The following is a 19,395-nucleotide window of genomic DNA, read 5'->3' as shown; positions in this document are numbered from 1 at the left end:
GCCGTCCACAGACTGGGAGGCACTGCTCCGGGACACACTAGAAGCAGCTAAGATCCCAAATACCAACAGGACTGTCAAGGTGCCGGCCAGTCCCGGTAAAGAACTCGAAAATAAAAGAGCAAGAGGAATGAATATATTTGGGCAAGATTTCAAAGTATATTCTGACCTTCATTTGTATTCATACATACTGTTATTCTTCCCTTCTCTACTCTCACTGGTTTATTCCATGATTAATAACCCAAAATGTGCTTTAAAGCTGCCATTTTTGAACAGGCCCAAATTCAGTTCCTAAAATCTGATGACCTAGAGCAAAGTCTGAGAAAAATGCGAGTGCTGAGCAGAAACAGAGTGAGACCAGTGGTGGCCGGAGCTAAAAGCAGAATTTTGCAGATGCAGTGGAAGCCAGCACTGTCAACTCTGGCGGAGATGAGGACAAAACATGAGACTATTGAAGCAACCTGAGTAAAGCTGTTAGGCTGAGCCCCACTGCAGGACAGAGAAGTGCCAGGCGAATGTGACCGGGCAGCCAGGCGCAGTCTCAGCAGAGAATAGAGAGAGACCAGAAGGAACTCTCCCTGTAGGGGTACTTGTGCCCTTCCTGCCCTTTTCTTATCAAAGAACTTTCTGTAATGTTTTCAAAACCAGTTTGAAAGAGCCTGGATGTGTTTAAAGATAGGAAAAAAATAAGAACAGGCCTTACCACTTCCTGGAAATTTCTTCTTCCCGCAACTGCCAGGATTATATCCTCGTCCTATCCTATAACCCTAAGGAGGCCAACCGCAGTTTCCCACTAGGTTCCGAGGTCACGGGGTGCTGCTCTCCAGCACACGCTGTTTGGCTGGCTGGCGCAGTGTGAACCCAGAGCAACCCTGCAACACAGTCAGCCCAGGACCAGGGGAGAGAATTTCACTTCTGTAAAGCACACCCTCTCACTAGCACCTACTCCAGTGACCTGCAGGCTTTTAGTGAGGTAGGTGTGGGGTACCTGGTATTTAGCTCATGCCTGTCAGTGTGGTTTAGTCAAGACAACTGAAAATGACTTTGTGCCTTATACCAATTTGAAGTGAAATATACTGCTTACAAAAATTAGGGGCTATTTCAAAATCAGTATGAAGCGATAAAATATCCCAACTTTTGTGAGCAGAATTAGGGGATATTTCAAAATGAATATGAAGCGATAAAATATCCCCTAATGTTTGTGAGCGGTAGACTGATTCTGGACAGGTGTATTAAAAAAAAATGCCTCCCCAGTTTCAGCAACACCTGTCTTGGCCATACAGGATAAGTAGCTCTGGCATTTCTTTCCAGGTCTGAACAATGCTCAAATTCAAGCCCATCCAGGTGTGAAAATTCTAAGATGAGAACCTCATGCTGAGGAAACACATCTTAAAATTCAGAGGCCTGACTGCACCAGGCAATATACCATTCTGCTAAGAATGAGAACTAGATGAATGAGATTATACATGGAAGTGTTTCCAGCTAGTTTCACTAGATTCAGTTTTCAGGGAGATACCAAACCTACACAAACATGTAATGCACAAAGCTTGGTAATATTTTAGATATCTAGTTAAAAGGTAAAATCTTTCAATAGGTGTGTGTGTATAATATGTTCATGTGTGTATTTTAAGAATTTTTTACTATCACTTTGGAGACACCTGGAGATTCCTGTGTATAATATAGCCTATTTTCATCAGAATCAGAGGACACCTATGAATGTTTCTGCAAAAAAGAAAAATTGATCAAAATATATCAGTATTAGATACGTGATCATTTATTTATAAGACCGAATTATTTGACTAGAAAAATTATGCCATCACATGAGCTACCGTACAAGATTAGGGAAACTTTTCAGGAGTGTTTTTACATATGGTTTAGTGCTTTTTGGAGGATTAACTGAAGCGCTGGTTCTTCTTGAGAAACTGCCATCGTGTCCTTCCAGGCAGTACTGCCCCCGGATCTTCCTCTGGTTCACGTGCATATCACACGGATGGAGGAATAAAGCGGGATGTTGGCAGGAAGAAAAGTATGTCCACTTTGCAGTCTCAATGCTTGCAACCATGGATACAGAGTAATTTCATGATAGAGCAGGGGTTATGTGGATTACTCTACCTGCTGCTCTGATGTGAAAACATTGTTTTGGGTAAATACATACTAACACTCTTAAAATCAGGGTTTGTAAATATGCTGGTGAGAACTCCTATAAATTGCTAAAATTATTAGAGTATATCAGCATTTTTATGCCTTCATTAAAATACTGGCTGGAACCCTGCTAGAATTCTGATTTCCTGTTCAGTTGTCATTCGTGTAGGATGGGGTATAGTTGGGAAGTGGGAGAATCAGGGTTTCTGTTATAGATACTGTATTTCCCCACATATGAGACGCACGTTCCCGAAAAATTTGGGGTCTAAAAACTGGGTATATCTTATACAGTGGATGTAGATTCTTTTTTACTTGATTCTATATTACTTAAGGATCACATAAAAAAATTATTTCCTGCTTTTTCGCGCTTCTTTTTGTGCTCATTGTTGGAGACTGATTTGTCATCAGACACAGATGAGGACAAGCTAATGGATGGGAGTTTTGAAAGTGATGAGTTGTATGAATTTTATGATGAATAAAACTTGAATTCAATAACTTTATGTAATACTTTTTTCTGTTTATTTTTTTTTTTAATTTATTCATTTTAGATAGGAGAGAGAGTGAGAGAGAGAGAGAGAGAGAAGGGGGGAGGAGCAGGAAGCATCAACTCCCATATGTGCCTTGACCAGGCAAGTGCAGGGTTTCGAACCGGCGACCTCAGCGTTCCAGGTCAACATTTTATCCACTGCGCCACCACAGGTCAGGCTGTAATACTTTTTTTTTTCTTCAAATTTTGGGCCCCAAATTAAGGAGCGCCTTATACGTGGGATCATCCATACGCAGGGAAATACAGTATGTTAAAATGTTACCTTTTAGATGCTTAAGTGGAGACATTTGGATATATGTCTGAGCCTAAATTAAAGTCTTTGGGGGTTGAGATTATGAAATGTTTTCTTCTGTGTTTACAAATACTTCCAATGAGTATATCATACTATCATAGTCAGAAATGTTTGTGATAACTGAAGCCTCTAGGAAGGATGGCATCAAGAGAGCCAACTTCTGATGTTCCCTTGTCCAGGAAGCTAGGAGAACAAGAGGTGAAAATGTTGGTGGGGGGCCTTGGTGCTGAGATCTGGGAGTGGTGACATCCACAAACTCAAGTTTCCAAAACTAAGTACTGGAGCCCTTCAAACTCCCAGATTTATGCAAGTTCCTTTTTAAAGACAAACTAAAGAAACTGGCCCTATCACATTATCTATAATCTATTTGTTTGGGGCCTTGCTATATATTATTCCAAGGATAATATTTTGTAAGATTCACATAAAAAAATTATTTCAGGCCCTGGCCGGTTGGCTCAGCGGTAGAGCGTCGGCCTGGCGTGCGGGGGACCCGGGTTCAATTCCCGGCCAGGGCACATAGGAGAAGCGCCCATTTGCTTCTCCACCCCCACCTCCTTCCTCTCTGTCTCTCTCTTCCCCTCCCGCAGCCAAGGCTCCATTGGAGCAAAAGATGGCCTGGGCGCTGGGGATGGCCCCTTGGCCTCTGCCCCAGGCACTAGAGTGGCTCTGGTCGCGGCAGAGCGACGCCCCGGAGGGGCAGAGCATCGCCCCCTGGTGGGCAGAGCGTCGCCCCTGGTGGGCGTATGCGGGAGTCTGTCTGACTGTCTCTCCCCGTTTCCAGCTTCAGAAAAATACAAAAAAAAAAAAATTATTTCATACTATGTTCTTAAGATTCAGACTTGATGAAAAAGAGCAAACGGTCCAGGCATTACAGTATTTTCTTTATGACTGTAATACGGCACCAAATCGTCACTTCTCAACTACATGCACTTCAGTATACTTATCATCAGGAAGGCCAGAATAAAAAATTGCTTTTAATAGAGCTGAGTGGATTGATATTTTAAAAGTATAAACAAAACTATTTTAAAAACATGTTCTGAATTCAAAAGCTGGAAATAGACCCCCAAAATGGACCAAAGGGCTGATGTAGAACAATGTGTCCAATTTCCAGCACTGTGTACTCTTAATGCTGTGAGACGTGGTTTCTACTCAGAGGGTTACGGAACAGAACAAGGCAATATTGCTGAAGAAACACTGGCGATGGGGAAACCTTGATTTCGATATGAAAGGCAGGTCTGCCAGGCCTATCAGCCATGGGGCCACCACAAAAAGGTGGGGCTTTGCCAAGATATTTGAGGAAAAAGGGATGGGAATGGCACAGTGATCTGCACATAAAACTCTGCTGCCTGGAGCAGCTGTACAAATACAGGGAGCTATTCTTACGTGTACACAGGAACACTAGAGCATGCTTAGATTAGGAAAGATAAATTTATAAGGATCAAGACGAATGGGTCCACACAATATATAGATAATATATTATGCAACTGTACGCTTGAAACAATTTTATTAACCAGTCACCCCAATAAAAATATTAAATGTTTTTGTTTTAGAGAGAGGAAGGTGAGAGAGAGGGCAGGAGAGAGAAAGAGAAAGAGGAACATTGAGCTGTTCCTGTATGTGCCCTGATCCAGGATCAAACCAGCAACCTCCGTGCTTTGGGACAAGGCTCAAACCAACCAAGCTATCCGGCCAGGGCCCAATAACTTTAATAAAATTAACAGCAAACAACAACAAAAAATAATGTCTCAAATACTTTTCACTTCCTTCCCCAGATTATACCACTTAAAAATTTATTTTCAATGAAAAAAGATCAAATTTCTGCCAACATTTATCAGTGAAGTGGCTTGGACTTAAATTTTTAATGCTTCTAAAAAATAAAATCTCATAATTTAATACTCAAGCTATGGCTGCGTTTATTCTTAACAGCATTTACAGGAAACTACTACACACACTCATGCACACACATCTTTAGAGCAGTCTGGAAAGGCCATCCTGGTAGTCTCTTCATCGGGGCTTTGAAAAACAGGTAAAAATTCTGATTCTCAAAATTGAGGCAGAAGAAGAAGGATTTCAAATTGAAGGGCTAGAGTCCAAAAACACCAGTAAGTGTGTTGACATGTGTGAAATATAATGCTAAAAAGATCCAAGAAAGAATTATGAGTAAAATGAACAAAAAAATTCAAGTTTCCTACTTTCCTGTTTGGAGCAAGTAGCTATTTTCTAACGTTAATGCTATTCCCTTCCTGGGTTTAGTCCAACCTATGCAGTTCTTCGCTGTCTATATTCTCTCACCCCTTAAGAAAGTGTCTTACTGCAAACATCAAAAAGATGTGTTACCAATCATTTACATCAGTGTTTTCTAGTCAGTACCTTTAATAACAGATTCATTAGGCAAGCTCTGTAACAAAGGAAGCTGAAATGTTCTCACCCTTCTCCCAGAATTCTGAATTTATGTAACTGTTTGCTGATTCTTAAGTCATAACTCTACAAAGAAACTACTTTCAAAAAACAGCTGAGTTTAGGGCCCTGGCCGGTGGCTCAGTAGCTAGAGCGTCAGCCCAGCATATGGACGTCCCAGGTTCAATTTCCAGTCAGAGCACACAGAAGTGACCTCTGCTTCTCTTTCCCTCCCTTCTCCCCTCCCACGGCCAGTGGCTCAACTGGTTTGAATGTGGCCCTGGGCACAGAGGATAGCATCATTGAAACACATGAGCCTCAGACACTAAAAATAGCTAGGTACTCGAGCATTGGCTACAGATGAGGTTTCCAGGTGAATCCCGGTAGGGGCACATGTGGGAGTCTGACTCACTATCTCCTCTCCTCTCACCTTAAAAAAAAAAGATGCTTATAACATGAAATTATTTTCCTACTACAGTATAATTAGTCTCACCTATGGCTTTCATTCTGTTCTAGAGACCTCATCTAACATATATCCCTTGGCAAATCTCAAGGACACCACAAAATTTACATTTCAAATTGACCCATGTCCCACTAAAGGCTGCTCAGCTTTGGTCATTCTCCCAACAGCTCTATTATTCAAGCCAGCCAGAGAGCCTGAAACGGGGCATCTTCCATGTTTTCCTTTTCTGTCTGGTCATATCACTGCTCTTGGAAGATGGGTATTTTATGCCTTTCTCTCCACAGTGACTGCCACAGCTCAGTTCATCCCTGTACCCCTTAAGCTTCTACAATGCTCGTCTCCCTGTTTTGTTTTACATCATACTCTCCGTGCTTCCATCTGTTACAAGTCAAAACTCCAAGCTCATACCACACTCCTGAAATCCTTGCATGTTACCTTTACCACAGGCTCCTATTTGTCCAACCACTCACATTACATATTTCCTGCCTCAATGGCCCCGAAGTCCTTTTGGTTTTTACCTGTTCCATCCACCCCCACCAGTACCTCTGCAGAGGCTTTGCCATTTGGTTGCAATGTCCTGCGCCTTCTCAGCTGGAGATTTCTAGTTTAAGGCTTGATTCATATGCCACCAGTTCCGGGAAATTTCCCTGACAACTTCCTCCAGTAAAGTTCTCCTTTTTTGCTGCTGCTGTAGCATTTTGGACAGCATTTACCACTGTATTGGATATATTTCACTTTGGTCCAGAGTTACGATTGAAGACTTCCCAAAACAAGAAACTATCTTATATCCTTATAAATCTAAACCTACAATAATATTTTCAGACTATTACAAACTCTAAAAACCAAAATCTCAAATAAAGAAAGTTCAACAAGAGAATCAATAGTCATATCAAGTCCTAACTGAGCTCATAATTAAGTCCAAGGTCACTTAATTATCAGGATGGTATGTCCGTCCCATCACATACCAATTAGGACTGATATTTACCCACCTATTTTTAGATAGCAGCTTAGTCTAAAAAGGCATTTCAATGATTTTTCAAATGCCAATGTTCAGGTAAACTGCCAGTAAATTGTGTGCTGGATTCATTTTAATATTACGAACATTTTAAAAATAAACGTACGAGATGACGTCAGAGTAATGGCGGGGTAGGAAGCGATACCGATAAATCTCCCCCAAAACTCAACAAGATCTTCAACCAGAAACAGAAAAACCTATACTTGGAGCTTCCAGATGCTTCGCAATACACCCAAAGGTATGATTGAGTGAAAAATTGGCTAAATATATAACCAAACCCCGAAGGAAAAAGGGAGTAAGAAATGCTCCGCCTTCCTCACTAACCTAAACAGGGCGGCTTTCTCTGGTAACTGTGAATATAGAAACTGAGGCGGGCAAAGGGGGTGAATAGATCCAGGCCGCCGCGGCACAAACGGCCGAACCAGGCTGTGGCACACAGATCCAAGCCGAGGAAAATCTGATCCTGTGGCAACCCGGGCAATACAAGCTAACACTCGCGCCAAACCCAAACAAAGAAAGACAAGCGGAGCGGCCATTTTACCCGGTCTCCTGGTCGGTGCGCAGTTGGTGGGCGAGAATTTCTTCCTAGGCCCCGAGAGTGGGTGCCCGTGTTGCCCCAAGGAGAGGCAGGGTCAGAGGCCTTTCTGTGGGCCGAGGACAGAGTCTCTGGGCAGCCCCAGCGCCCTGGGAAAGCCACGCACGGGAGGGAGTGAGAACTACTTCCAACGGTGGAGATTTTCCGTGCTGGTGAGGGTTTCACTCAGAGGGAACCACGGCCGGCCTCATATCCTGGTGTGTGCGTGCAGATAAGGAGTGAGCGATTCCTCCGAGTGCCTCGGCAGTGCGCGCCCGTGTTATCGCAGAGAGGGGCAGAGTCAGGGGCCTTTGTGTGGGCCAAAGCGGAATCTCGGGCCGCCCCAGCGCCTTGCAAAAGCCACGCACGGGGACGGAGCGAGACTCAATTCCAACGCTGCAACTTTTCCCTGCGGTTGGGGGTTTCACTCAGAGCGTGAGACTGCTGGCTGGATATCCTGGTCGCAGACAGTGAGTGAGAGTTTCCTCCAAGCGCCCCCCAGAAGTGGGCGCCCGCTTGTGTTACCGGACAGAGTGGCAGAGCCAGTGGTCTTTGAGTGGGCGGAAAGCCCGCCTGATTATGCTAGCAGCTCTGACTGACTGAGCCTTACCCAGAGCCCTGTGCTGAGTGGAAATAAAGTAGGGAGTTGCCAGCTCTTTGAGCCTCTTACTATCCAGGCAGAGGCAGCAGCAACCCCATAGCTGGATTATCAGGCTACTAATTGAGGAAGGAAAGACTAGGAGAAAGGCTCCAGGAACACGGACTCTCTCACTGTCGGAGCCTATAAATGCTAATGAGCCTCGACTCCCACGAGACTAAAGCACAATACATGACATTGCCATAGAGACTTATCAACTGCAAGCCTCTGCCTGAGCGTGCCAAAGGGGCAGAACCCGGGGTACAGAGTCACCGACCAGGAAGAGGGAGAGAAAAGAAAAAGCAAGAAGATAACCTCTCAAAATCAAGAATAATCTGCAGACTTTATAACCTATCACATTTTATTATATTTGTTCGTTTGTTTCTCTTATCTTCATTCTTGATACTTTTTTTTCTTCCTCCAATTTGGCCGATTAACTCTCTACTGGTCTTACTCTCTCCTCTCCTTGAACTACACTACCCATAAGTGTTACATCTCCCATTATCTTTTCTCTTCTCTTCCTTTCTCTCTATGAGGGTTGCACTCCAAAACCCTTAACTCTCTCTCTCTCTCCTTTCTTTTTTCTTCTTTTAGTGGTTCCCTCTTTTTTTTCTCTCTCTCTCTTTCTTTTCTCCCTCTATATTAGTTTCTTCCTTTCTCCTTTACATCTCCTCTCATTCAAACCTCAATAACAAACAAATTATCTTATCTGGGACTCAAACCTATGTTTGTGGCATTTTGGGGGGTTTTTACTTCACCTTTTTAACTCACTAGCAGTGCTCCCATCCCTGGCTCTCCATATAATCTAGTTCTTGTTCCACTAAATACAATAGTAAGTTTTTAATTTGTCCTCCCCATTTTTCCGTTTTCCTCTTATTCCTCTCATCATAACTCTTAGACAACCAACACCTAAAAGGAAATCATTTTATTCTTGACCCAAATTTTTTCCTTATTTGCTTTTTGTGGGTCCATACGCTCTTTTTTTTTTTTTTTTTTCCTTTTTTTTTTATTTCTTTTTTGCCCCTTTATTACTTTTCCCCAATTCAGGCCCTCCATCACAGGCATTGTTTGTTATAACTCACAGTCCACCACAAGATTTTCTCAAGAAAGAGGGGAGAGGAGAGGAGAGGAAAAAAGGAGGGGGGGAATAATTTCCTTTTTTTAAAAATTTTTATTTTATTTTATTTTTCTTTATTTCATTATTAATTTTTTTTAAAAAAAACAACTCTTTTCGATTTTTTATTTATTTTTATTTTTTTTAACTTTTTATTCTTTATTAAATCTCATTAATACTATCAACAAAACCACCCTCAGATGCCATTAAGGAAGAGAAAATCGAATATCATGGATACAAAAGAAAGAGAGGTAACACAGCTAGATGAGGAAAAATCTATGGAGAAAAAATTTAATATATTGGAAACCTTGGAGCTAAATGACAGAGAATTCAAGATAGAAATCCTAAAAATACTCAGAGATATACAAGAAAACACAGAAAGGCAATATAGGGAGCTCAGAAAACAACTCAATGAACACAAAGAATATATGTCCAAGGAAATTGAAACTATAAAAACAAATCAAACAGAGATGAAAAACTCAATTCACGAGCTGAAAAACGAAGTAACAAGCTTAGCTAATAGAACAGGTCAGATAGAAGAGAGGATTAGTGAAATAGAAGACAAGCAACTTGAGGCACAACAGAGAGAAGAAAGAGACTCAAAAATTAAAAAAAATGAGATAGCCCTACAAGAATTATCTGACTCCATCAAAAAGAATAACATAAGAATAATAGGTATATCAGAGGGAGAAGAGAGAGAAAATGGAATGGAGAACATACTCAAACAAATAATAGATGAGAACTTCCCAAGCCTGTGGAAAGAACTAAAGCCTCAAGTTCAAGAAGCAAACAGAACTCCAAGTTTTCTTAACCCCAACAAACCTACTCCAAGGCATATCATAATGAAATTGACACAAACCAACAGCAAAGAAAAAATTCTCAAGGCAGCCAGGGAAAAGAAGAATACAACATATAAAGGAAGGCCCATTAGATTATCATCAGATTTCTCAGCAGAAACTCTACAAGCTAGAAGAGAGTGGACCCCAATATTTAAAGTCCTGAAAGAGAGGAACTTTCAGCCACGAATACTATACCCATCAAAGCTATCCTTCAAATACGAAGGAGAAATTAAAACATTCACAGATACAGAAAAGATGAGGGAATTTATCATCAGAAAACCCCCACTCCAGGAATTACTAAAGGGGGTTCTCCAATCAGATACAAAGAACAAAAAAAAACAGAGCCACAAGTAAAAGCTCCAAGAAGAACACAATAAAACCAAATTTAAACTGTGACAACAACAAAAAGAAAGAGGGGGAGAAGACGGAGATTAACAGTAGCAAAGGACGATGGAGTGCAAAAGTACTCACAAAATAGTTCGCTACAATGAACAGGGTAGGGACCCTTTTCATTACTCAAAGGTAACCACCATTGAAAAAACCACCACAGAAGCACATGAGATAAAAAAGATAGCAACAGAGGAAAGATGTATGGAATACAACCAAATAAAAACAAAAGATAGAAAAACGAAAGAGAAGGATCAAACAAGACACGAAACTAACAGAAAGCAAGATATAAAATGGCAATAGGGAACTCACAAGTATCAATAATTACACTAAATGTAAACGGATTAAACTCACCAATAAAAAGGCACAGAGTAGCAGAATGGATTAAAAAAGAAAATCCAACTGTATGCTGCCTACAGGAAACTCATCTAAGTAACAAGGATAAAAACAAATTCAAAGTGAAAGGCTGGAAAACAATACTCCAAGCAAATAACATCCAAAAAAAAGCAGGTGTAGCAATACTCATATCGGATAATGCTGACTACAAGACAGGAAAAGTACTCAGAGACAAAAATGGCCATTTCACAATGGCTAAGGGGACACTGAATCAAGAAGACATAACAATTCTTAATATATATGCACCAAACCAAGGAGCACCAAAATATATAAGACAGCTACTTATTGATCTTAAAACAAAAACTGACAAAAATACAATCATACTTGGAGACCTCAATACACCGCTGACGGCTCTAGATCGGTCATCCAAACAGAGAATCAACAAAGACATAGTGGCCTTAAACAAAACACTAGAGCACCTGGATATGATAGACATCTACAGGACATTTCATCCCAAAGTGACTGAGTATACATTTTTCTCCAGTGTACATGGATCATTCTCAAGAATTGACCATATGTTGGGCCACAAAAACAACATCAGCAAATTCAGAAAAATTGAAGTTGTACCAAGCATATTTTCTGATCATAAAGCCTTGAAACTAGAATTCAACTGCAAAAAAGAGGAAAAAAATCCCACAAAAATGTGGAAACTAAACAACATACTTTTAAAAAATGAATGGGTCAAAGAAGAAATAAGTGCAGAGATCAAAAGATATATACAGACTAATGAAAATGACAATACGACATATCAGAATCTATGGGATGCAGCAAAAGCAGTGATAAGAGGGAAGTTCATATCGCTTCAGGCATATATGAACAAACAAGAGAGAGCCCAAGTGAACCACTTAACTTCCCACCTTAAGGAACTAGAAAAAGAAGAACAAAGACAACCCAAAACCAGCCGAAGAAAGGAAATAATAAAAATCAGAGCAGAAATAAATGAATTAGAGAACAGAAAAACTATAGAAAAAATTAATAGAACAAGGAGCTGGTTCTTTGAAAAGATCAACAAAATTGACAAACCCTTGGCAAGACTTACCAAGGAAAAAAGAGAAAGAACTCATATAAACAAAATCCAAAATGAAAGAGGAGAAATCACCACGGACACTGTAGATATACAAAGAATTATTGTAGAATACTATGAAAAACTTTATGCCACTAAATTCAACAACCTAGAAGAAATGGATAAATTCCTAGAAAAATACAACCTTCCTAGACTGAGTCAAGAAGAAGCAGAAAGCCTAAACAGACCTATCAGTAGAGAAGAAATAGAAAAAACCATTAAAAACCTCCCCAAAAATAAAAGTCCAGGCCCTGACGGCTATACCAGCGAATTTTATCAAACATTCAAAGAAGACTTGGTTCCTATTCTACTCAAAGTCTTCCAAAAAACTGAAGAAGAAGCAATACTTCCAAACACATTTTATGAGGCCAACATAACCCTCATCCCAAAACCAGGCAAGGATGGCACAAAAAAAGAAAACTACAGACCAATATCTCTAATGAATACAGATGCTAAAATACTAAACAAAATACTAGCAAATCGAATACAACAACATATTAAAAAAATAATACATCATGATCAAGTGGGATTCATCCCAGAATCTCAAGGATGGTTCAACATACGTAAAACGGTTAATGTAATACACCATATCAACAAAACAAAGAACAAAAACCACATGATCTTATCAATAGATGCAGAAAAGGCTTTCGATAAAATACAACATAATTTTATGTTTAAGACTCTGAACAAAATGGGTATAGAAGGAAAATATCTCAACATGATAAAGGCCATATATGATAAACCATCAGCTAACATCATATTAAATGGCACTAAACTGAAGGCTTTCCCCCTTAAATCAGGAACAAGACAGGGTTGTCCACTCTCTCCACTCTTATTTAATGTGGTACTAGAGGTTCTCGCCACAGCAATCAGACAAGACAAAGAAATAAAAGGCATCCATATCGGAAAAGAAGAAGTAAAGGTATCACTTTTTGCAGATGATATGATCCTATACATCGAAAAACCCAAAGAATCCACAAAAAGACTACTAGAAACAATAAGCCAATACAGTAAGGTCGCAGGATACAAAATTAACATACAGAAGTCAATAGCCTTTCTATATGCCAACAATGAAACAACTGAGAAGGAACTCAAAAGAATAATCCCCTTCACGATTGCAACAAAAAAAATAAAATACTTAGGAATAAACATAACAAAGAATGTAAAGGACTTATATAATGAAAACTATAAACCATTGTTAAGGGAAATCAAAAAAGATATAATGAGATGGAAGAATATACCTTGTTCTTGGCTAGGAAGAATAAATATAATCAAGATGGCTATATTACCCAAAGCAATATACAAATTTAATGCAATTCCCATCAAACTTCCAATGACGTTTTTTAAAGAAATAGAGCAAAAAATCATCAGATTTATATGGAACTATAAAAAACCCCGAATAGCCAAAGCAATCCTAAAGAAAAAGAATGAAGCTGGGGGCATAACAATACCTGACTTCAAACTCTATTATAGGGCCACGACAATCAAAACAGCATGGCATTGGCAGAAAAATAGACACTCAGACCAATGGAACAGAATAGAAAGTCCAGAAATAAAACCACATATATATAGTCAAATAATTTTTGATAAAGGGGCCAACAACACACAATGGAGAAAAGAAAGCCTCTTCAATAAATGGTGCTGGGAAAACTGGAAAGCCACATGCAAAAGAATGAAACTGGACTACAGTCTCTCTCCCTGTACAAAAATTAACTCAAAATGGATCAAAGATCTAAACATAAGACCTGAAACAATTAAGTACATAGAAGAAGACATAGGTACTCAACTCATGGACCTGGGTTTTAAAGAGCATTTTATGAATTTGACTCCAATGGCAAGAGAAGTGAAGGCAAAAATTAATGAATGGGACTACATCAGACTAAGAAGTTTTTGCTCAGCAAGAGAAACTGATAACAAAATAAACAGAAAGCCAACTAAATGGGAAATGATATTTTCAAACAACAGCTCAGATAAGGGCCTAATATCCAAAATATACAAAGAACTCATAAAACTCAACAGCAAACAAACAAACAATCCAATAAAAAAATGGGAAGAGGATATGAATAGACACTTCTCCCAGGAAGAAATACAAATGGCCAACAGATATATGAAAAGATGCTCATCTTCTTTAGCTATTAGAGAAATGCAAATCAAAACGGCAATGAGATACCACCTCACACCTGTTCGATTAGCTGTTATTAGCAAGTCAGGTAATAGCAAATGTTGGAGAGGCTGTGGAGAAAAAGGAACCCTCATCCACTGTTGGTGGGAATGTAAAGTAGTACAACCATTATGGAAGAAAGTATGGTGGTTCCTCAAAAAACTGAAAATAGAACTACCTTATGACCCAGCAATCCCTCTACTGGGTATATATCCCCAAAACTCAGAAACATTGATACGTAAAGACACATGCAGCCCCATGTTTATTGCAGCATTGCTCACAGTGGCCAGGACATGGAAACAACCAAAAAGCCCATCAATAGATGACTGGATAAAGAAGATGTGGCACATATACACTATGGAATACTACTCAGCCATAAGAAATGATGACATCGGAACATTTACAGCAAAATGGTGGGATCTTGATAACATGATACGAAGCGAAATAAGTAAATCAGAAAAAACCAGGAACTGCATTATTCCATACGTAGGTGGGACATAATACTGAAACTAAGAGACATTGACAAGAGTGTGGTGGTTACGGGGGGAGGGGGGAATGGGAGAGGGATAGGGGGTGGGGAGGGGCACAAAGAAAACAAGATAGAAGGTGACAGAGGACAATCTGACTTTGGGTGGTGGGTATGCAACATAATTGAACGACAAGATAACCTGGACTTGTTATCTTTGAATATATGTATCCTGATTTATTGATGTCACCCCATTAAAAAAAATAAAATTATAAAAAAAAAAACAAAAACTATTTAAGGAATAAAAAAAAAAAAAATTAAAAAAAAAAAAATAAACGTACACCGCCACCTTTCATGAAACAGCTTGGTAACAGTTATATCCCCGGCGAACCCTGGGTAAGGATGCCAGCACCTTTCTATTCCCAGCACACTCCAGCTACTAAATAAAAGTTTACTGAAATGACAACTCATTCATCTAAGTTTCTGAGTGAGTCATATATGGAAATAAAATACTCAGGAGTTGCCAAATGACAAAGGGAGAAAGCAAGGTAAAGTGAATTAAGGTTCTTAAAAGTTTATTGTTTGCACTAATTCATTTCACTGAGAAACTATTTTAAGTATGGCCAATACTCACTTTATTAATGTCCTACATGAAAGATCAAATTTTAAAGTGACTTCAGAAAGACAACCAATGTAGCCTGACCTGTGATGGCGCAGTGGATAAAGCGTTGACCTGGAAACGCTGAGGTCGCCGGTTCAAAACCCTGGGCTTGCCTGGTCAAGGCACATATGGGGATTTGATGCTTCCTGCTCCTCCCCCCGTCTCTCTCTCTCTCCTCTCTCTATAATGAATAAATAAAATCTTTAAAAAATAAAAGAATAGAAAGACAACCAATGTAAAAGATGTACCTTGCATAAGTATGAAACATTTAAAAAATGAGTTTTATCCCTGTGAGTGTATTCACAACTATTAAATAAAGCCTGTATTGGTTTTAGGTTTTCTTTGCAGCCAGTTTTAATCATCTGAGAACTGTCTACCTAATTGGTGAATTATTTCGAGTTCCTATTTTTTTCCCCTGATGTTTAATCACTTTGGGCCAAATAACTTCATGAGGTAGACTAACAGCAAAAAATTAAATAACTTAGTACTGTAAAGAACTCTAGCAAGTCCTAGGGCTAGAAAATGAGGTTAAAAACATAAAAATTTAGGCACTAGAGCATTTCAATTATCCATGCTAATGTATGGTACACTAGTGAAGAAAACTATACCAATATTCCAGTTTGTTGCTGTACTATGGAAAATCGGAACCTGGATAGTACATCTCTACTGCAGGTTTCAGTTCTCCTTAAATCACAGGTGCTATGTACTACTGAGTACTGCCTAATTTCTGTTATCAATATCCATATAATTTTAACAATCCCAACTGGAAGGTCATTTCCTTAAGAAGTCCTTCTCTCTTTTTTTTGGTTCAAAAACCAAATGAAAGAGCAGATACATTTATTTCATATGACTCACACTATGAACCTACAAAGCCAAAGCAAAAGACTAACCTGCACGTAATACTAAGTATTGCAAGTCTTTGGAACAAAGAAAAAAAATCATTACAAAATTTAGGAATGAGACATGTTACTAAAAACAAAGCTGATTGGACAATGGCTTCCAAGTTCTAACTAATGAGATCTGACTATTGAGTCTAAAAGGATAAAGTAGAATAAATTACAAACATCTCTGCTCCTTATAAGCAACTGTTACACTAAGAAAGACTCAAAGTGTAGATCCTTTCTCTATCTTTGATAACCATATTTCAGTGCTAACACCGCAAGTTTAATACTGGTGATAAAAGCTATACAGTGATTTACCTTGAGAGTTTAAAAAATGAAGAATAATTATAAAATAAAAAACTAACCCGCTTCAGGAAGATTTAAACATTGAATTTAAGATCCATTTCTGTTTTCAGGAAGAAAGTCAACAGAAAAATGGATTTGTAATTTTGAACTTCAGGCCCAAATATACCAAACACTCTAAATATATTAGCCACACCTCCTGGGACTATAAAATGGCACTACCAGAGCAAAGCTCTAGCGTGCCCAATGAGAAGAAAGCAAGCAGGAACAAACAGCACAAGGAGAAGGGGCAGACGCAGGACTGGGCTGCAGGACTGGGCTGCAGTCCCGGCCAGAGAGGCTGCAGACACGCCAAGAGCAAGACCAGCACCGAGTCTTCCACACAGACCCTAGTTCTGAAACCCCGTTTGGTCTTACAGCCAATTTACTCTTTAAGTATAACACTCCATACTTCCTAAGAAAGATGCTTAAAAAAATAAATAAAATTCAGTTATTGAAGTAAAGTGCTTGGATTTAAAATTAGGGGATGACAAAATGATATTTGACAAAGTGTATTTTTATATTTAACTCTAAAAGAAGGCATAACATGTTATTTTTTTAAAGTAAATTTCAGCCCAATCAATCCTAAGTATTTTTGAATCTTTGACTAAGTGTTAATTATAGACATGACTACCCTAACTTGAACACCATGTGATTAGCCCTATATTAATTTTGCTAGACCAAAGACTCATAGCTGGGAATAAAAACAAAAACAAAAAAACAACAACCATTTATAGTTACTAAGAAAAGCAAACATTTACTTCAAATTGCAGTATAGGCTTTTCAGTCACAAAAAGAAAGAAAAGAACAGTGATCCGACAGTGGTCACATCCTGTGCAAAAAAACTTGATACAAAAATGGTAACACAAGGTGTCTGAGTTGCTTACATTGCAGGAAAAAGGAAACAGTAGGTGAAATATGGCACTCCTGGGAATCAACTTCTAAACCCAATAGAATGCCTTTGAAATGATTTAATTTATTTGTGTATTAGTAAGAAAGCCCCACCACCATAAATAGTACAGTATTTAAAAATTAAAAAAAAATATCATATCTATCTATGATAGACAGTGTATTTGTATTGTTAGACCTCTTTAAGTGGTTTAGGTTTTGCTTTTTTTTTATTAAATAAATGCCCATATGCTTTATAAAGTTTCCCTCAATCTCAAAAGCCAATTTAAATCAAGGAATTTGTTATCAAAGTTGCATAATTTCATTTGGGACTGCTAGCAGGTTCAAGTCTCCAATCAAGTCTTTAACATTAGTGCTCATTTTTAGTCAATGAAAAGTTAAAAAGTTCTCAAATCTTCATTATCCTCTTGAATTTGCACTTCTAAATGATCCTCAAACTGCAACTCCTAGTTTGCAAATAAAAGAATGCAATATGCATCATACTTCAAGAAAAGACGACGACGTTGAACTAACAGGCTTCTGAATCTTTTCCCTGCTCCTTTCGACCTTCTTGATGATTTCGGCCACTATGCACACTGACGAGGTGAGACCCAAAAGGAACAACAGATCTGCAAGAGAAAAGAAATTGGGTTTTATAATTCTTGGCAATTTACAGATGCAAAGCTTAATAGCTTACATTTTCCTAACATTTTACCACAGCTTTTAAAATACATTGTTTCACAACCATTCCCTGAGAGAGACAATCATCAGCCTCAGTATAAAAATAAGGAAAGTCAGGTTCAAAGTTATTAAGTGACTTACTTAGTCACACAGCTATGAAAGGCAGCAGTCTGAGAACTAGGACCCAAATCGTCTGACTGCTCTCCTTAAACCATAAAAATCCTCTAACTACAACCTCTATCAGCAACACAAACAAGAATTTCCTATTTAATAGATCACATAACCTTTTTAAAAGGCTGTTCAAGCAGTGGTAACTGATTGAAAAAATGCTTATCTAAAGATTATTTAGAAATTTTCATTTATTTCATTTGAAAGTCTGTAAGAACTCATCTTTCAAGACCACATCCTCATGACAGCATTGACACTAACTCATTCTCACTTACTGCTTGAAAAATGGCAGCTGTCTCCTTAAAACTCCACTTTATTTAAAAGGAAGGAATGTGAATATAAAATTAAAATATTGACACTATAAACTAGTTTACTTTTAAGGTAAACTATTTGTAAATAATACTTATAAATTAGCAGGTAAGAATAGTGAAACAGTTTAACTATAAAAATTGTAATTTTACAAAAAAGCAATTTGGTTTTCAGTGATCTTAAATCTAGTTTTTTCTTCATATAAGACTGAGAAGTTAAACTAAAATTACTCTGTAACAAGTTTTGATTTGCTATATTTCAGAATAACCAAATACGATTTTGAAAATAACCTATAAAAATTACAAGAAAAAAATTACAAAAAAAAATTTAAACCTAGAGTTGAGTGACTCCCCTAAACTTCTCCCAAATGAAAAAAGCACATTCCTTTTTCAAATCAAGTCAACTGCTTTTCCTATTTCACTTTTTAAATGAAAATTTTTATTAGAACAAATGCATTAGAAAATACAACAAAATTCAACCAAAATATATAGATACAATATAAAGAACATTTTCTTTACCCAATATACTTAGGCTTTCGGTCTGAAAAACTTTCTGAAGAGGAGGAAAGTAAATAACTAGTAACTGTCCCATGATGGATCCAAGAACTGCATAGCAGAACATTTTATTACTGCAGAGTCCGATCTCAAACACAGACTTGGTCTGTTGGCAGAGTAGAGAGTTTGATTATTACTCCTTGGTCATGAAACAACCAATTTATTAATACATTCACATCTATTTTTTTAAATAAACTAAACTGAATTATACAATGGCAGCACCACAAAATCTCTTTAATTTTAACGACTATGTTGGAATAACTCAGATGGAGCAAGGTTAAATTTTAAAGCAGTTTCTGTTTATCAAGAAAGGACTTTTTTTTTTTAAAGAATAAGATATGTATACATAGTTTTATATATTTTTTAAAAGACCCTATTATATATTTTTAAAAGATCATAGAAAAAAACTTACTTTAACATT

General features: G+C 38.2%; 1 protein-coding gene across 6 annotated transcripts in view; it reads right to left on the bottom strand.

Annotated features, from left to right (window-relative positions):
* The window catches only part of ATP2C1 (ATPase secretory pathway Ca2+ transporting 1), a 158,367-nt gene that overhangs the window by 3,357 nt on the left and 135,615 nt on the right, over positions 1–19,395 (bottom strand). For 5 of the 6 annotated variants that reach the window (XM_066245113.1, XM_066245112.1, XM_066245116.1 and 2 more), the window contains 2 exons: positions 18,939–19,080; positions 17,767–17,891 (listed from right to left, as the gene is read on the bottom strand). In XM_066245113.1, the coding sequence (XP_066101210.1) occupies positions 17,767–17,891; positions 18,939–19,080 (267 nt within the window). Of the gene's footprint in view, positions 1–17,104; positions 17,892–18,938; positions 19,081–19,395 lie in introns of those variants that run through there. The other variant, XM_066245114.1, reaches the window with a different exon arrangement.

Source organism: Saccopteryx bilineata, chromosome 10, assembly GCF_036850765.1.
Source record: "Saccopteryx bilineata isolate mSacBil1 chromosome 10, mSacBil1_pri_phased_curated, whole genome shotgun sequence".
NCBI lineage: Eukaryota > Metazoa > Chordata > Mammalia > Chiroptera > Emballonuridae > Saccopteryx > Saccopteryx bilineata.
Note: the sequence above shows the minus strand (reverse complement) of the source record. Positions and strands in the feature narration are given on the sequence as shown.